Consider the following 16,338-nt stretch of genomic DNA (forward strand, 5'->3'; position numbering starts at 1 on the left):
GTACAGAATAGTGGGTATGTCTTTTTAATATTTTTTTTAGATGTTGATTGACCTTTATTTTATTCATTATTTATATGCCATGCCGGGAATCGAACCCAGCGCTTCACACATGCTAGGCAAGTGCTCTACCGCTGAGCCACAAGCCCCCACCTGTGAGTTTGTCTTTGAAAGTCTTAAAATGTACTCTTTGTTCTCCAGTCAAGAGAATAATGGAGACTTAGGAGTGGTATTTAAGCTGAATTTAATTCAATACAAACATTTCGTACTTCCACCTTCCCAGAAACGGTCACCTCCTCACCATGACAACTCCGGTCTGCATTCCGTGGGCTCTGGCATGTGTGCGTTGGGACCCGTTTAGGCATACAGCGAAGGCTGAGACGTCCTCCCTCCCAACCTACAATGTTTTGGAAGTGCTTAGACTAATGCCATCCTCCACCAGGTAGTTCAAGTGAGCTGCTGAAGTGTATGTAGTCCATCCACCCTCGACTCTAAAGAGCGCAGGTTCCCCGGGGTCCCGTCCGTCCTCCCCAGGTCGTCCAGGGCACAGGCTCCTCCTCTGAGCCTTCAGTTGGCCTGGGCAACCCTGGTGTCAGAACCATGGAAGTTCAGCATCGCGGTCACCAACTCTGGAAGATCAAAGTCGTGCTTCCAGCCCCAGTCCTTCCGGGCACTGCTGTCGTCCAAGGTCATGGGCCAGCTATCCGCTAGGGAGAGATGCGGGAGAGGGTTCAGGTTATTTGGGCTCTGGATTTGCCAAAGTTCTACAGCATTCTAAATGGAAGTTGTAGGTACAAGGAACAAAAAAGGAAATCACCCCTTATAGTGCAGCAGGACAACTACTAGGCACACACTCAGTCTCTCGGGAGGTCAGACCAGACAATTACTGTTGACACTGTGATTTTCATGCTAAAATCTCACAATTTTTTTTTTTTTTTTTTTTTTTTTTTGGACCAGGGATTGAATCCTCAGGACACTCAACCACTGAACCCCATCCCAGTCTGGTTTTTTTGTTGCTGTTTGTTTAGAGACAGGGTCTTGCTGAGTTACTTTGAACTCACGATGCTCCCAGCTCAGTCTCCTGAAGCACTGGGATTTCAGGCATGCACCCCGAGACCCCAGAAAAACCTCACACAATTATTAAGGGAGGAATCTTACATCCAAAGGCAAACGCTAAACCCCAAGGGGGTGATTAGAGTATAGGGAAACCCAGAGCTGCTCGGATACTGTCTCAATTGCTTCCTTTCTTCCTTGTTTTACATTTAAACTGTAAGATGCTGATGAGTTGTTCACTTGGAATGGAATCATTTTACCCACTTAGATATCATTTCTCAAAATCAAAGCCTCTGCCGACCGGCTCAACATCCTGTAGCGTGCGTCTGGGCCCTGGGGCTGAGAGCTATGTGTGCCTTGGCCTTCCAAGGTCTACATCCTCAGGGCTCGTGGTGAGGCTGAAGTTCAATTCTGAGGGTGCTGGCTTGCCGAGGTCGACCCACCTATGGCCTGTAGCACAGGATCCACGCTGTAGGAGATCTGGAACTCCGGCAGGTGCTTGAGGACCTCCCGGGCCAGCTCCTCGGGGCTGAAGCTCATGGCGTTGATGTTGTAGGTCCTCATGGAGAGGGACTCTGCGGGTGCATCCATGACTTCCAGAGTGGCCCTGAGGCAGTCCTGGATGTACATCATTGGAAGCCTGGCGCTGGCCTTCAGGTTGCACTCAAATTTGCCGCTCCTTATGGCATCATGGAAAATCTGGACAGCATAGTCTGAAAGAGAATCCATCGGGTGGGTTTTCTTATGTCAGAACCATGCGGGAACTTCCTGGACCGCGGCAGCAGCTCTGCAGCGTTTCAGTCCCGGAGCCCCTTGGGGCCCTCATTGTAAGACTCGCAGGGACTTGACCAATGCAGGTTGTATCAACATTTACTGTCTTACACAGTTAAATGGAAATTCTTAGACAGTAAACCATTAAGTTCTAGAATGATAAGAATAAACCTACTACATACTGACATGCGTGGTATTTTACAAGAAAAAGAACACAATTTCCAAACAAAGAAAATTTACTGAGAAGCACAGTCTGTTCTACATTTTAAGGAACCCGTGGGCTTAGCGGGAGGCGGCTGGAGCATCTACCTGCTTCCGCATCCAGCCTGCTCTGCTGTGGCGCACACCTCTGGGCGACAGTGTGCTCTGGAGGGAGAAGGAAAACGGCCAATAATGTCCCTGTACCCATAATGAGTAGTGTTGAGTCCTGGATCCCTGGAAAGGGTCTCAAGGATGCTCAGGGGTCCCTGGGCCACACGTGGAGAGGCTCCACATGACAGCAGGAGCTTTTTTAAAGTAACAAAAATCAAAGGCTCCTTTAAAGTCCCCCAGACTTTGTCAAGTATCTTTTCATGCTGTATCTCAGGACCACTGAATGGGGAGGATCCCCCACATGAGGGTCACTGAAAGTCATGCATGCCTGCGTCCAAACTAGCACCACTTAAGCCCTTTTGAAATGTGTGACGTACATGGTCCATTCTAACAGAGCCGTCGCTCACTACTAAGGAACAAGGGCTATATTCAAGGAAGTATGCTGATTGGGGTCTTCTACACTGTCAGTTCCAAATTTGTCCTCGAGAAGTATCTGTTTTACTCCAGCACTGGTGGCCAATGCCAAGGTGACCAACAGCTCCTGCATGCGCTGCCCCGAGCAAGGGCAAGTCCACAGGGTCTGCGTGCATGAGAGCACACACCCAGGAGAAGGGCAGAAACTGCAGGTGTTCGTCGCACACTACAGTCAGGGCCATTCACCACCAAGAGGATGCTTCCCGGTAATCAGGAGCCTAGCTTACATATCACAGAAATCAAAAATCGTTCTTACCAGTTGTTCCCCCGCCAGGCTGTGAGTCGGCGGATATGATTCCAGGGTACCTCAGGCAGCGGAAATCTAACCCATACCGGTAATAATAATACTATGAAGAAGAGAAAACTTACTCAAAAAGAATCTTTAAATCAGAACAAAACCAAAACAATTTTACGTTTTTTTTTCTTTTTCTGAATATCATTCCATGCAGCAATATTAAAATATTCCTAAAGAAAATGAAGTTGAGAATTTCCAAGGGTCATTCACTTGTCTTTACTAAACACTCAAAGCATCATCATCTTGGAGACATAGCGACACTGCCAACAAACCAGCCTCCGCAGGGATCTGCTACCTCTCTTAGGAAGGCAGTTTCCGCTTGCTGTCCTGAAGGATTCTCCTGCTCACTGCCACCCTACAAGGAGTAGAGGGGAGGGCAGATGCCAGAGCAATAGCCAGACACGTCAGCTGAAGGAGTAAACATTGACTCAAATTTACTATGAGGCTGGGTGCAGGACACACGCCTGGAATCCCTGCAGCTCAGGAAGCTGAGGCAGGAGGATTGAGAGTTCAAAGTCAGCCTCAGCAATTTAGTGAGACCCTTTCTCTAAATAAAATACAAAAAAGGACTGGGATGTGGCTCAGTGGTTAAAGGTCTCTGGGTTTGATCCCTGGCACCAAAAAAAATTTACTACAGAGTTATAAAAAGACAGAGTAGTTAAAACAAACAAAAAAAAGGTCGCAGTTTTCCATAACATAAAGTCACCACCAATAACTACCAATACGGGGCGCCTAAAACAATGGTGCCCAGAAACAGGGTGACAGCCAGAGAAGGATGCAGAGCCACTTGCTGTTCAGGAAGTGCGGAATGTCACGGCTGCAGAGAAGCTGCCAGGCCACGGCCAGTCCTTAGGGTGCCTGCCACTTGGCACACTCAGCAGGGAAGCAAGCAGCCCTGGGGACTGGGCGGGGGAGGGGCAAGCCCCCAGGACGAAATCAGCAGGCGCTTGAGGCACCAAGAGAGAGTGGGGGAGGAAACCCGAGGAACCGGACATGGGCCGCGCAGTCAGCAGCCTCCCAGGCGCTTACTTCTCCCATGAGCTCCGTGTAGACCTTGGACACCCCGTAGATGGTCCTGGGCCTCTGGGTGCAGAGGTCGGGGGCTGGGTTCCGGGGAGAGGTAGGTCCAAACGCCCCGATGGTGCTGGGCACGAACAAGCGCAGGTGGTACTCGGCCGCGACGTCCAGGACGTTGTGCAGTCCTGAGGGGCAGACGTCATCAGACCCGCAAGAACCTCTCATCGAAGAGGGAAAGCTGCTCACGCAGCCAGGCACTCACCAGTGACGTTCACGGCTCTCGCCAAGGGCACGTTGGCTTCTCCAGCTGCGCTGAGCAAAGCGCTGTAATGAAACAGCCAGGTGACGCGGTTGTTCACCACGATCTCGCGGAGACGCTTGTAATCCAAAACGTCGGCATACAAGAAGGGGCCTACAGAGCCACGGGCGAGAAAGGCGGGCACCTGAGGGCTGAGCAGACCCCACGCACCTGGCCAATCCCACTGGGACCCGCGGGCACCAGGAAGCACTTTTCTTATGGAGTCACAGGTCCCAGCCACCCACAGGTAATGACAGCTGGTGCTTCTACAAGGACTCCCTGTGCCAGGAACTGAGCCTGGTTCCTGGTGTAGTGCACCATCTCATAGCCTTGCAGGTAGACACATCCCACTGGTGAGGAAACTGAGGCAGTAACCAGCTGCCTGGGATCAAACAGAAAAAGTGGAAGTGGGTCACCCCGGGTGTCTGCCCCTGGCTCCAGTCCTCACTGCTGATGCCAGCTCCAGGTCCCTGGTCACCTCACTCTGCTTAAAAGCTACAGATTTTAAAAGGAATCCACTTGGTACAGAAGAATCATAAATCATGAGTTCTTCACACCTAATTACGCCAGACGCAGAGACGCTTCTGCTCAAGAACAATTTCTCCCCTGAGGCAGCCTGCTGCTCTGCGCAGGGCACACAGCCAAAGGCCAGCACTGAACCAGGAAGGACTGACAGACAGGATCAGATGCTCATGAGGAAGCAGAAAATTTCACTGGAGGAGCCTGAGATTTTTTTGTGCATGCCACAGCTTAAGAGCAGTTCTACCTTAGAACATCCCAATTCATTTCTCCAAATTTTTAAAGTTTTTCCCTTATCACAGAACTTGATCTATTTGTCTACTCTGAGCCAACAGCTAACTAAAAATTCAAAAGATGGAAATCAAAGTTTTTATTCCAAAGATATTACTCCAAATAATATCTAAAACTTCAAGTGATTTTTAATGCTGCTGCTAAACAAGTGATTAAAAAATAATAATAATAATAAAAAAGGAGCACTCCAGCAGGATTAAAAATAGCAGATACTTTTAAGTGGCATGATTTGCCTTGACAACTTTCTTCGATTCACATACCTGTCAGGAGCTGCTGTCCACACCGATTCCATGAGTTGCCTCTTTAACCACACTTTGAAAATTAAAGATAAAAACAGCAGCAAGGCCCATCCCTCACTTACCACTATAGAAGACATGGTCAGGGGGTTTCCTTATGTCTGACAAAATCACATTGTCCTTCCCAAATCGTTTCCTAAAGGGAAAATCAAATCACAAAAATTGCAACCTCGAGGATACAACCACTTCTGCAAAAAACAATCTTTTCAAATAGAAATGGCAATCTCCTCTCAGCCTCCTTCCTTCTCTCCTGGGACACACCTTGCTTCTCTCACGCTCAGGCCCCCTTCCTGTGGATACCCACACCTCATCTTCTGCGCCTCCTCTCACCCCACTGCCAACCCTATGTCTGTTACCGGTTTCTCCCCAGTACCCCTGTTTTGGAGTTCTAGGTCAGAGGCCCAACTTGGGGAGTCCCAACAAACAAGTGGATTCTGCCTGGTGAAAAGCAGGAAAGGAACCAGAATCAGCATAGCTATCATCCCGGAGGACCAGCCCTGTCTTCAGGTGACAGAGGACAGAAGCAGAACTGTACAGGTAAGTGTGCTGGTCAGGCCTGATCTGGTTGGCCATCGTCTCAGGCCTGGCTGGGAGGGGCCTCGTCAGGGTTAGTGATAAGAAAGCTGCTGTCCCCTAAAGGGTAGTTTTGACTCAGAAGATGTTTATCAATCAGACCTCTTGTTCCTACAATCCAAGGTGACTGCCTCAGAGCAAAGGAGACAGTTACAAAGTAGAAACAGAGATGCTAAGTTTTTTTGACGTCTGCAGGCTCAAGTGAATGAGTTACTTTTTTTAACCTAAACAGCCCGTAAGTCCTGCTACATCTCTAGAATTTCACCTCTTTCCACATTTTTATCCCACTCTCTCCAAACCCTACACCGTTCCCTTCCAGTTTCTAAGAGCACTTCCCTCTGTCCCCAAGCAACTAAAAGTCAAATGATCCATCCAGGACAAGCCTCATTTTGCCCAGTGAGGAGAAAAAAAGCAAAGGGCCAGTGCAGAGCGTGAGTCAAGGGCCTGCGGTTAGTCTGATGCCAGGAGGTGAAGCGGAAAGTGACACCAACAGCCACGCTGGTGCCATATCTTAAAAATGGAAAGGGGCATGAGAAGGGGGGAGACGGTTACACGGCGCTACGACAAGCTGCACGTACTCAGGACTCAGGTTTTAAGCATTGCGTTTTAAGGCTCTTACCTCAAAAGGCTGGCAAGCCCCACTCCCAACTGGCCAAGACCCCCTAGACAAAAAAGAAAAAACGATGAAACTTCAGAAGCCTCCTCAGTTCAGTGAGTCCCAGAAACATTCAACACCAAGCAACTGGCAGATGCCCTCTGGTGGGATCAGAATCCCACCTCCATCCATGCCGGGCTGCACTAGGAAGGGTGGAGGGGGAGGCCCAGCAAGAAGTCCTTTGAGAAAAAGGCAGACAAAAAAAAAAAAAAATCAATAAAAAGGAAAGTTAAAAGTGGATGGCATTCGTTTCCTGATTTGGAGACTTAACAAGGCCATGGATAATACAGCATCACGAATCCCACTGGAATGTGTACTTATAATGCACCAATGAAAAAAACCATAGGGGTTGGGGGAGCCATGATCAGGAACAGGAAAGCTAGAGAGCTGGGAGCCCACCGGAGAGATGCCCAAGCAGCAGGAAGACAGAACAGTGGGACTTCCTGCCAGCTCCTGTTAACATGGCCCCCAAACCAGACGCCTTGGAGAAGCTTCATGAGGCGGGTGGCAGAGTAAGAAAACCACACACCACTCACACGCGCGCGCGCGCGCGCACACACACAGACACACACACACACACCCCATTAGGAAAGTGGGGAGGACGGTGATGTCAAGCCAAGGAAAGAAACCTGGCAGGAGGAGGAAATAAAACCTGTCAATCAAATGACAGGGGGACTTGGGCCAGCTGGCAGCATTCGTCCAGGGGCAGCAGAGTCTGCAGTGAGAAGATACAGGATCCAGGTAGGGAGACCAGGGGAGTCTGGTGACAGGGAGGTCAGCGGCATCAAGATCCTGGGGCAGGTGCTAACTTACCTGCTGTTTCCAACACAGGAGAGAGCAGGATGCTGCAGGGCCTTGTTTCCCAAGGCCCCAGGCCTGGTGACACGATGGCTCAGCACACGCTCCACAAACAAAGGCAGCCAACACAGAGCAGCACCAAGAAGGTAAGACTCAGGGCAAGACAGGGAAAAAAGGAAATGGGAGAAAAACCAACCTGTAATCAAGACCTGCGGACGGTCTGCTCCAGAGAAGGAGGCAGAGTGGAAACTGGCATCCACTGGACTCTGTGGAGAGGAGGTGCCCAGAAACCGGAATGGCAGGCCAGACGTCCAGCGGCTGCCGAGGGGCCTCTGCCCTGCTCCACAGGCCATGGCCACATGCCTCAGCATCCCGATGATCTGCATTTGCTTTTCAAATGCACTGCAAGAAAAGGGAGCAGCAGAGTTTACTAGGTAGCCCTTCCTTCTCCTAACCCCTGGGACCCGGCTCTGTAACTGAAATTAACAATATAATCCTCAGCCAATGAGTGCAGCCCTGTGGGGGTTCAGGATGTGCATGCAGAGACTGCTGAGCTGGTCACAGGAAGCCAGCCCAGAGCCTGCTGTGAATCAGGCCCTGTGATAAAGGCATGAAAATTTGTTCACACAAAGGCCAAAGCGATTCAGAATTGACCCCAGTGCTGACACAACAGGGTGTTCCTGCAGAGAGCCACCAGCACCACCAAGAGCCAGAAGGTCCTAGGTTTTCGATTTTGACTAAGAGTATCCTCAGCCTGTCCCACACCATCTAAGGCCACAAACAGGCCGCAGACTAAATAACGGTGCCCTGCCAACCAGGTGCTGACACTAGGACGTCATCTTGGGAATAAACCGGATGAAATAGCAGATGAAGAGAAAAGGGCCCGGCAACACTGAGTGAGCTGTGACCAGTTTTGCTTCACTGCCACCTCCTTGGAAAGGGTCACTTCCAAGTCATTTTCTCACTGCTGCCAAGATCACAAACGTGTATTTGGTTCAGTCCAGCTCCTTCTCCTTGTCGGCTTTGCCCACAAAATAAGTCCTGGCCTCAAGAGGTCCAGGTGGTCCCAAGGGGTGTGGCTTAAGACTTCCCTCCCCTTCCCCATCCCGACCCTGAAACTCAGGAGGCACATCAGAGGCAACCAGCGCCACCTCACCTGCAGGTTTTGACACTCCCACTCTCCCCAAAGGCAGGCTAACGACATGATGCACCCGGACCTCTGGCCTCCACCTCTGCTGTCAGCGATCCCCCCCCAGGAGGGTCGAGAAGCCCTCAGGGCCAACTTCGGTGTCCCACCCCTCACAAAGAAGTAACTGGGTGAAGAGTCCAACCATCTCCTCTTTTGCATGATGGAAGGAGAAAAGTCAAGCACATTTACTGTATTCCAGTGAGATCTGAGCTCCACGCAGGTCAGTCCTTGAGTGGACTCCAGACTGGGACCACAGAGCTGCCCTGCAGGCCACTCAGTCAGGTCCCAGTTAGAGAAAACAAAGGAGAAATGCCGGCTTCTGGGGGTTTTGTTCTTTAGCATAGTCTGACTGAAAGCTCTGGTCCTCAATGCCAATCCAATAACGAGGACACTTTTGAGAAAAAGAAAAAAGTCTCACTGCTTTGCTAACAAAGGAGAAACACAGAGGACTCCAGTCCCAGAGGCTGCGGTTCTGACCATCAGCAGGAACAGAGGTCTTTTAAAGAGGTGACTCAAAGGCTACATTCCAGCTGTGCCCTGTCAGGGGCCATAATTCACTAGCAGACTTGAGAGTTAGCTGGTTCTCACATCTTCTGGCACCTTCCTGGAAGTCCAAATTCCTTCACTCCCGTGGTGTGTGAGCTCAAGGACAGACAACTCGGCCCAGGATGGGAAGAAGGGCACTCTTGCTTCCCCTAGGGTTAGGGAGGAGAAGAGGGAGAAGAGAAGGGGAAAAACAAGGAGAAAACAAGCCACAGTGGCAAAGCATGAAGCAGACCCTGTTACAACAGGAAAAAGGCGGATGGAATCCCAGGCGCTTCTGTTGAGTTCCCGGCTCTGCTAAGTACCCAAAGCCCCGAGGAAGAACCTTCCCTCTGTGGGGCCAGCGTTGGAAACAAGGTGTCAAGGACCAGCGACTCTCAAACATCCTCAGAGGCCCACTTTGGGAATCTTCCCTAGAGTTATTGCTGGCACCTGAGACCAGGCAAGAACTCTGACCCTCGAGGGTCTCACTTCAGTACGTTCAAAGGGAGACCAGGGAAGCCCAGAGTCGACCAGATTTCCCAGGACATTTGAAACTCAAGGACCATTCCGATTCCCAAACGCAAAATAATGAATGGTCACCGCTGGAAGGTTTTCTCATTGTATTTGTTTGAGATGTCAAACAGGTACATCTCTGTTAATCTTCTATTCCCCACAAGGAAAAGTATGAGGAGGCCCCGAGAAGTTCTTAGCACTATCTCATTTAACCTTGGAGTTCACCTGCCCTCCAGAACCCCGTTCTCACCGCTGGCCGCACTCTGGCTTATTGTAGGATTGCTTTAACAATGTGGGTGTCAAAAGCAAAACCTCCAACTATCTACAGCGTGGCTTTTCCAAATCCAGATTATTATCTTGCTATAGACACATTGAATTTAAAAGTCACATGCCATATAAAGAAGTTTCAGTCAACAATGGACCATACACACGTGACGGTTCATAAGCCAGTATGGCCTCACTAGAGACATCGCAGTCCTCTGTATGTAGTAAACTCTACCACGTTCCCACAGCAACAAAATCACCTAACTACACATTTCTCACAACGCGTCCCCGTCCCTAAGCAGTACATGGCTGCCCTTCAGGCAGCGGCTCAAGTTTTTCAGTCCTTTAGTCTTTCAAAAATTGTTGAAGACTATGTGGGTTAATCTATCAATATTTACCTTGAAAGAAATAAAAACCAAAAAAATGTTTAACTTTGTACTGATTCATTTAAAAATAAATATGTTAACATACACATTTTTACGAAACTATATTTTCCAAAGCAGAACACACTTGGGACCAAGAGTGCCACTCATCTCTGCCTTCACAGACGACAGCTGCATTCCCGTGTCTGCCTCTGTGCTTTGACTGAGGCACACAGAGAAAACCCAACCCTGCAGAGTAGTGGAAAAGGGCCTAGTGTTTTCTTAGCCTTTGCAGATCATTCTGGACATTCACTGTTGACAGGTCTCCAAAACTCAAAGGTTAACTTACTTTTAACCTTTCCTAAAGGTCAGGTGCAATGTGGAAGCTGAAACCTTACCTACCAACGAAACTTTTGTCCCTGGTTACATGAAAGCCTGTTTGTCACTCTCACACGTTGAGGATCTCTCTGCACAACCTTGTAACTCCATGCGCTGGTCTCCTGGAAAACACTAGATCTGTGATTTATGCTTCGCTTCCAAATCCATGTCCACATGCTCCACCATCCAAAACCAGAAAGCCACACTGGCTAGTGTTGCCACTGAGCTCATCGGGAAATTCCTACAAGCTGGGAAGCCAACAAGTTCACAAGGCAGACACAGCGAGTTGGCAGAAAACACTTCAGTTGTCTCCTTGAGGTGACAGGCTCAATTACTCAAGTATGGAGAACCATGTTTGCCAGTCATCCTTTCAAGCAAAAATGGTGTTCTGTGAAGAAGAGCAGCCAGTTCAGCTCACCCTTCAATCCCAAGAACGCTTCACTCAAGGCATCTGTCACCCTTTGACAGCACCAGAAGAGCTTGACAGGTGCTTCCCTTCACCACACAGCACACCGAAAAGACACACAGTCAGAATCAAGACTTAATGAAAAAATCAAGTCTTTCTAAAATAGTTTTCACCTCATAAACCCTACAAAAGACCTTGGGGACCCTTGGTGTTTCCCAGATTACACTTTGAGAACATCTATTATTAAGTAAAACTTGTTTTGCCAGGCTAGCAATTAAATTTATAGAGAAACCATCAAAGAAGATTCTTAATCCCTCCCTCTTAGAGATCAAGTGGCAGGCTGAAGGCTTTCTCTCCTGAGAACTTTCACTGCACAGGACACAGAAGAAATAGGTCAACACACTCTCCTCCAAGATAATGGAGTAACTCCCCAGGCCTGTCCAGGGTGTCACTGATCAATTTCCTCCATCTCCAACACATACATACAATTGCACAAACCACCGCAGGACCCTAAGACATCGCTGGCGACAGGGAGGGAGCTGATGAAGACACAGCCGCAGGGCTCAGGGGGCTTGGGTGATGATTTGCACCTGGGTGTTAGGGTCTCTAATTTAGATGAGCTTCCTGACGAAACAGGCCAAGCGAGAGCAGGAGGGAGTCTGGTTCTGGCCATGTTGGTTTTAGCTGTGAGTACGGTTGTGGTCCCCAACAGCATCTGATGGGTGTTACTTCTAAACACTGTGTCTAAGAAGCAGCAGGAACCATCAGGACTTGGTCTATATCACAAATACCAAAAGGTCCCCATTCTAGAAAAACAACATTACTTAGATATTTCCCCCCCCTGAGAAACTGAATTCCATGGTGATTGTTGTGGAGACGGTTAATTATGTTCCAGGAATATTCAAGTCCTCTCCTGAGGAGGCACCTTCAGTTTCCCTCCATGTTCTAACATGAAAAAACCTCAAAATTCCAAGCTCTCACCATTCTTAGCCATGGAGACTAAATTAGGCTGTATCAAGTGACACCTCCCGCACACAAAGCATGAAAAGAAAAAGTGCCCCCTCCAACGCATGAAGAAGATGCGGTTGGTGTACACACTGCAGTATTACCCAGCCTTAGTAAGAAGGCAACCCAACGGTTGCAGCACAGAGCACGCTTGCCGTCACTAAGGGTCCACTTGCCTGGGTGAGAGAAGTCAAAGATCACAGAAACAACGGGTGACGGTGGCTTCCCCTGGGGGAGTGAGGAGAGGAGTCAGTGTTTCCTGGGTTGGGAATCTCAGTACAGCATGTTGAAGGTGCAGCACAGCTGTGTCAATAGCCAACACTACCACCACATGTCGAAAACTGTTACCTGATTGCCACCACAGTGAAAAAGAAAAAAAATTTAAAAATACTCAGCCTCAAGAACGGGTCTGGATATACATAGAATGCTGAGGAGCTTAAAAAAAAAAAAAAAAAAAAAACCCTGCCCACCAGAGATCAAGGCTCCCCAGCGTCACAGCAGGTCCTTGCCGGCCTCCATTCCCGGTCCCCACGATTCTTTCCCCTCATGTGGCAAACCTACCAACACCTGCTCCCCACTGCCCTCTTCTTTCCTTGCAGTCTGTCTGGTACCTCCATGACCAGAACAGGGTGGGTCCCTGCTCTGAGGAAGGTCAGCGTTGCCCAGGTGACCGCCTCCCGGCCCCAGGGCCCTCGGCTCAGGGCCAACCCAGACCCGTGGCCAGAGCACCTCCATTCCCCAAGGACCTCCCACCTGTCATCCTTCCAATCCAGCTTTAAGGAGCAGCAACCATTACCCAGCACAAGTGCAAACCAGTCTCTGGCTAAACAAATGCATCCTCTTAATCATGATGACCCAAGGGAAGATGAGGCACCTCCTAACTACGGAGCACTTTCCTGAACCCTTATTTAACCCTCACAGCCAGCCCTACAACTGGAGTCTCTTTCCATTTTGCAGAATCAAATGACCAGTTTAAGGTCAGGTGGAAATCACTACCAAGAGCAGAGGGCAGTTCGGCTGAATCCCAAACCCTCTTTCCATTCCTCCTCGAGAGAAGAGAGACCACCAGGTACTCAGAGAACACAGAGGGGAACCAGGGTCGCCTGGGGGCTGCGGCGCAGCTCTTCTCGCCCCGCAGGAGAGCAGGGACCAGCCTGGGTCCAAGGCCTGACGCCACCGCTGCCGCTGCCCTGCCGCGTGAGCCTGGATCCAATCCCCGCCGAAGCCCTCGTCCTAGAAAGCGGGCGACAGTACAGCCCGTCGAGAGTGTTCAACGCGCGCAGTCCACTCGTGAAAGCACTCGGCAAAAGGCGCTGTGCGGGTAATTTCCGTCGCGTTCGCTTTTCCTGGGCCTCACGGGGGGATGATGGAAAGCCAGGACGATCGGAAAGCTCGGGAAGCTCGGGAAGTCGGAGGGTCGCGGAGGGAGGTCTGGCGAGAGCGCCCCGCGGCCAGCGGCAGCCGAACGCGAGGGCCTCAGCCTGACCCTGGGGAGGCGCGTGGGGGCCCCGCCGGGGACGGCTTCCCAGGAGCCTGGACGGGGCAGTTCTGTGGGAACAGAGGGCACGCTCCCTTCCCCAGGCGGGAGAACTCCTCCGAAACGGGGAAGGAGCAGGCGTGGCGCCCCCTCGCCCCCAGCTCCGCGGCCGCCGCCGGGGACCCGCGCTCGCCGGCGGGAGCGCCGAGTCGCCGGCGCGCAGCTCCGCGGCCGGTTCGCCGCGACCCCGGCCACCCCGGGCAGGGGGCTCCATGGCCTGCGCGCACCGCGAGGGAAGACGCGACTAGCCGGACGGCCGCGGAGGGGACTCGGAGGGCGACCTCTTGCACTGACCTGCGGGCCAGCACGTGCGCGGTCCAGGCCCCAACAGCAGAGCGCAGCGCCGGCCGCGCGGCCCTTTATGCTCCGGCCGCCCCAGCCCGCCCGCCGCCAGCCAATCCGGGCCCTGCCCGGGCAGCGGGCGCAGCGCCCAGTCACCGGCGGAGGGCGCCGCGCACACCCTCGGGCCCGCCCGGCCCGCAGCGGATCGCGGCCTGCGCTCCCGCCAGGGTCTCCCGCCCTCTCCCCGAGAGTCGGGGTCGCCTGCCCGGCGTGCACGCGCGTGTCCTCCCTCGGCGACCGGTCAGGTGTGGGCAACTGCGAGCTTCACTTGACAGTGGGGACGGTGGCCAGGCGCGGAGCGACGCCGAAAAGACCTGCAGAGCGAGTGCCCCAGGTCCGGAAGGCTGGACCAGAGAGACCTTGCTCCAGGCACTTCATTTCGGTTTGCCAGCTGGGAAACATCGCCACTGAATTCGGTGGCCCCTAAGGCCACAAAGGAGCAAAGCCATCGTCACTTGGGAGCGCGTGGGAAATGCAATTTTCAGTCCCCACCCCCAGAGCCGCTGAGTCAGATTTCCTTGAGAGGAGGCCAAGGCCTCGGCCATGCTGAACTCAGTCGTTTGAGAAACGTGGTCTTGGCCGTGGTTCTCACACTCCAAGCATTTAAAAATCGCCTGAGGAGTTTTTGAACCTCCTAGTGCCTGAGCCACCTGCCAAACAAAAGGACTCGGTGGAGGGAAGGAGCCCAAGTTTAAGTATCTTCTTAAAGCTCCTCAGGTGGTTCCAATGTATGGTCAAGGTTTCCAACCATTAGGGACTTGGTAGTCAAGATCCGGTCTCTGACAAAGCAGCCACTCCCCAACCCACTACATGGGGGAATCCGCATTGTGACAATATTTACAAGTGATTTGCAGGCCGTTGGAGTATGGAGAAAACAGTTTTGGGGTCTCTTCCAACATTCCTGACTAGGAGACAAGAGTTGATTTCCCAAGGACTGAAAGGCCTGTGGTTTCATTTCCTCTCTTCCCATTGACAGGCTGATGTGAATATTATCTGTCCTCTGCATCTCTCTATGGGAGAGGCAGTCCCTCTGGAACTCAGTCCTCACTGGGTGAACAAAGAGGTCAGAGGCTCAGGTCTGAGGTCAGTCCTGCCCAGGAACACGGCTGTGGGCTCCTGTCTCTGCCAGGATGGTTCTCCAAGACAAGTCTAGGTCTGCCCCCTATCCTTTGGCTTATGTTAGCAAAGCAAAAAATTTCTCTTCATTCCCATGGGTCAAGGTTTTGGCTTAATCACAAACCCAAATAATAGAAGATAAAATAAATATGCTTTAGTCTATATTGATATAAAGAACTGAATGAACAAATGAAAAGGAACAACTCTTTCTGGCAGAAGAATTGCAGTGAATTTCTGAAGGAGGGCAGGAGGAATAGGGGAACGCAGCTGTCATTGCTGCAGACGTGATCCGCAGACATTAAAGGTGGGCGAGAGCTTAGGGAGGAGCAGGACATTTAAGCATCTCTCCTGAGATATATGTTTATCAATAACAAAGGAAAACTACTCTCTTCACGGCAAAGAAAACCGGCAGTTTTCTTCACCAATAAACCAGCCTCCGGCATTTTGTTACAGCCACAGAAAGTACCACCTTCACCAGCTCTGGAAATAAGCCATGAAGACATTGCATACTGATTCCGGCCTTGAAAATCAGGACCCGGTCCTCGTTCCCCCAGTGTTGAAGATTAAACACCCAAGAAACACTGAGGCAAGAAAAGGGGTGGAACAGAGAGAGAGAGAGAGAGAGAGAGAGAGGGAGACTCCTCTGGAGAGGAGAGAGTTCAGAGCTGGTACATGTGGGAATGGGGGTGTCTGGCCCCTTCACAGATTTTAGGCTTCCTGATTTTAGGCTTCCTTATTTCTCATGCCTGTGTGACCAAAAGATAGAGAGCTGTCCAGGGGGTGACTGCTTGTGTTGGAAAGTGCAATCCTTCCCCTCCCTGGAGGCTGTTAGCAACTGATTGATGGGGAAATGCTATCTACCTATTTCCTTTTCTTTGATGATCAGCTACCTGTTCTTTGCCCCATCTCAATACCCATAGGTCTGATGTCCTGACATATCACTGTGGTGTTCTTCTACCCAACATATAAGCCCAATCTTAGGAGAAAACATCCCACAATCCAAATGGAGGAAGAGCCTACAAGATAACTAATCAGTACTCTTCAAAAGTCTCAAGGTCATTTTTTCATATATTTGTTGATCACCTGTATATCTTCTTCTGTGAAGTGTCTGCCCAGTTCTTTAGCCCATTTATTGATTGGGTTCTTTGTATTTTTGGTGTAAAGTTTTTTAAGTTCTTTATAAACTTTGGAGATTAGTGCTCTGTCTGAAGTGTGTGTGGAAAAGATTTTCTCCCACTCTGTATGCTCTCTCTAATAATTAGAGAAATGCAAATTAAAACAACTCTAAGATTTCATCTAACTCCAATTAGAATGGCAATTATCAAGAACACAAACAATAGATGTTGGTGTGT

General features: G+C 50.6%; 1 protein-coding gene across 1 annotated transcript; it reads right to left on the reverse strand.

Moving 5' to 3' along the window:
* Positions 1-358: 358 nt before the first annotated feature.
* Positions 359-7,702, reverse strand: LOC124982265 (L-threonine 3-dehydrogenase, mitochondrial-like). The gene is made up of 8 exons (XM_047548589.1): positions 7,546-7,702; positions 6,516-6,558; positions 5,389-5,459; positions 4,182-4,331; positions 3,932-4,104; positions 2,864-2,954; positions 1,494-1,763; positions 359-704 (listed from the first exon to the last, which is right to left on the reverse strand). Exons 1-8 carry the CDS (start codon positions 7,700-7,702, stop codon positions 565-567), a joined length of 1,095 nt encoding a protein of 364 aa, XP_047404545.1. The 3' UTR covers positions 359-564.
* Between the last annotated feature and the right edge of the window lie 8,636 nt (positions 7,703-16,338).

Source organism: Sciurus carolinensis, chromosome 4, assembly GCF_902686445.1.
Source record: "Sciurus carolinensis chromosome 4, mSciCar1.2, whole genome shotgun sequence".
NCBI lineage: Eukaryota > Metazoa > Chordata > Mammalia > Rodentia > Sciuridae > Sciurus > Sciurus carolinensis.

Excerpts from the sequence above, each read along its gene's own strand:
- LOC124982265 (XM_047548589.1), bottom strand. The coding sequence starts at position 7,702 with ATGGCCTGTGGAGCAGGGCAGAGGCCCCTCGGCAGCCGCTGGACGTCT. Across the intron at positions 4,332-5,388 it reads TGACCATGTCTTCTATAGTG|GCCCCTTCTTGTATGCCGAC; the intron begins GTAAGTGAGGGA and ends GTGGCTCTGTAG. Across the intron at positions 705-1,493 it reads TCCTGTGCTACAGGCCATAG|CGGATAGCTGGCCCATGACC; the intron begins GTGGGTCGACCT and ends ATCTCTCCCTAG.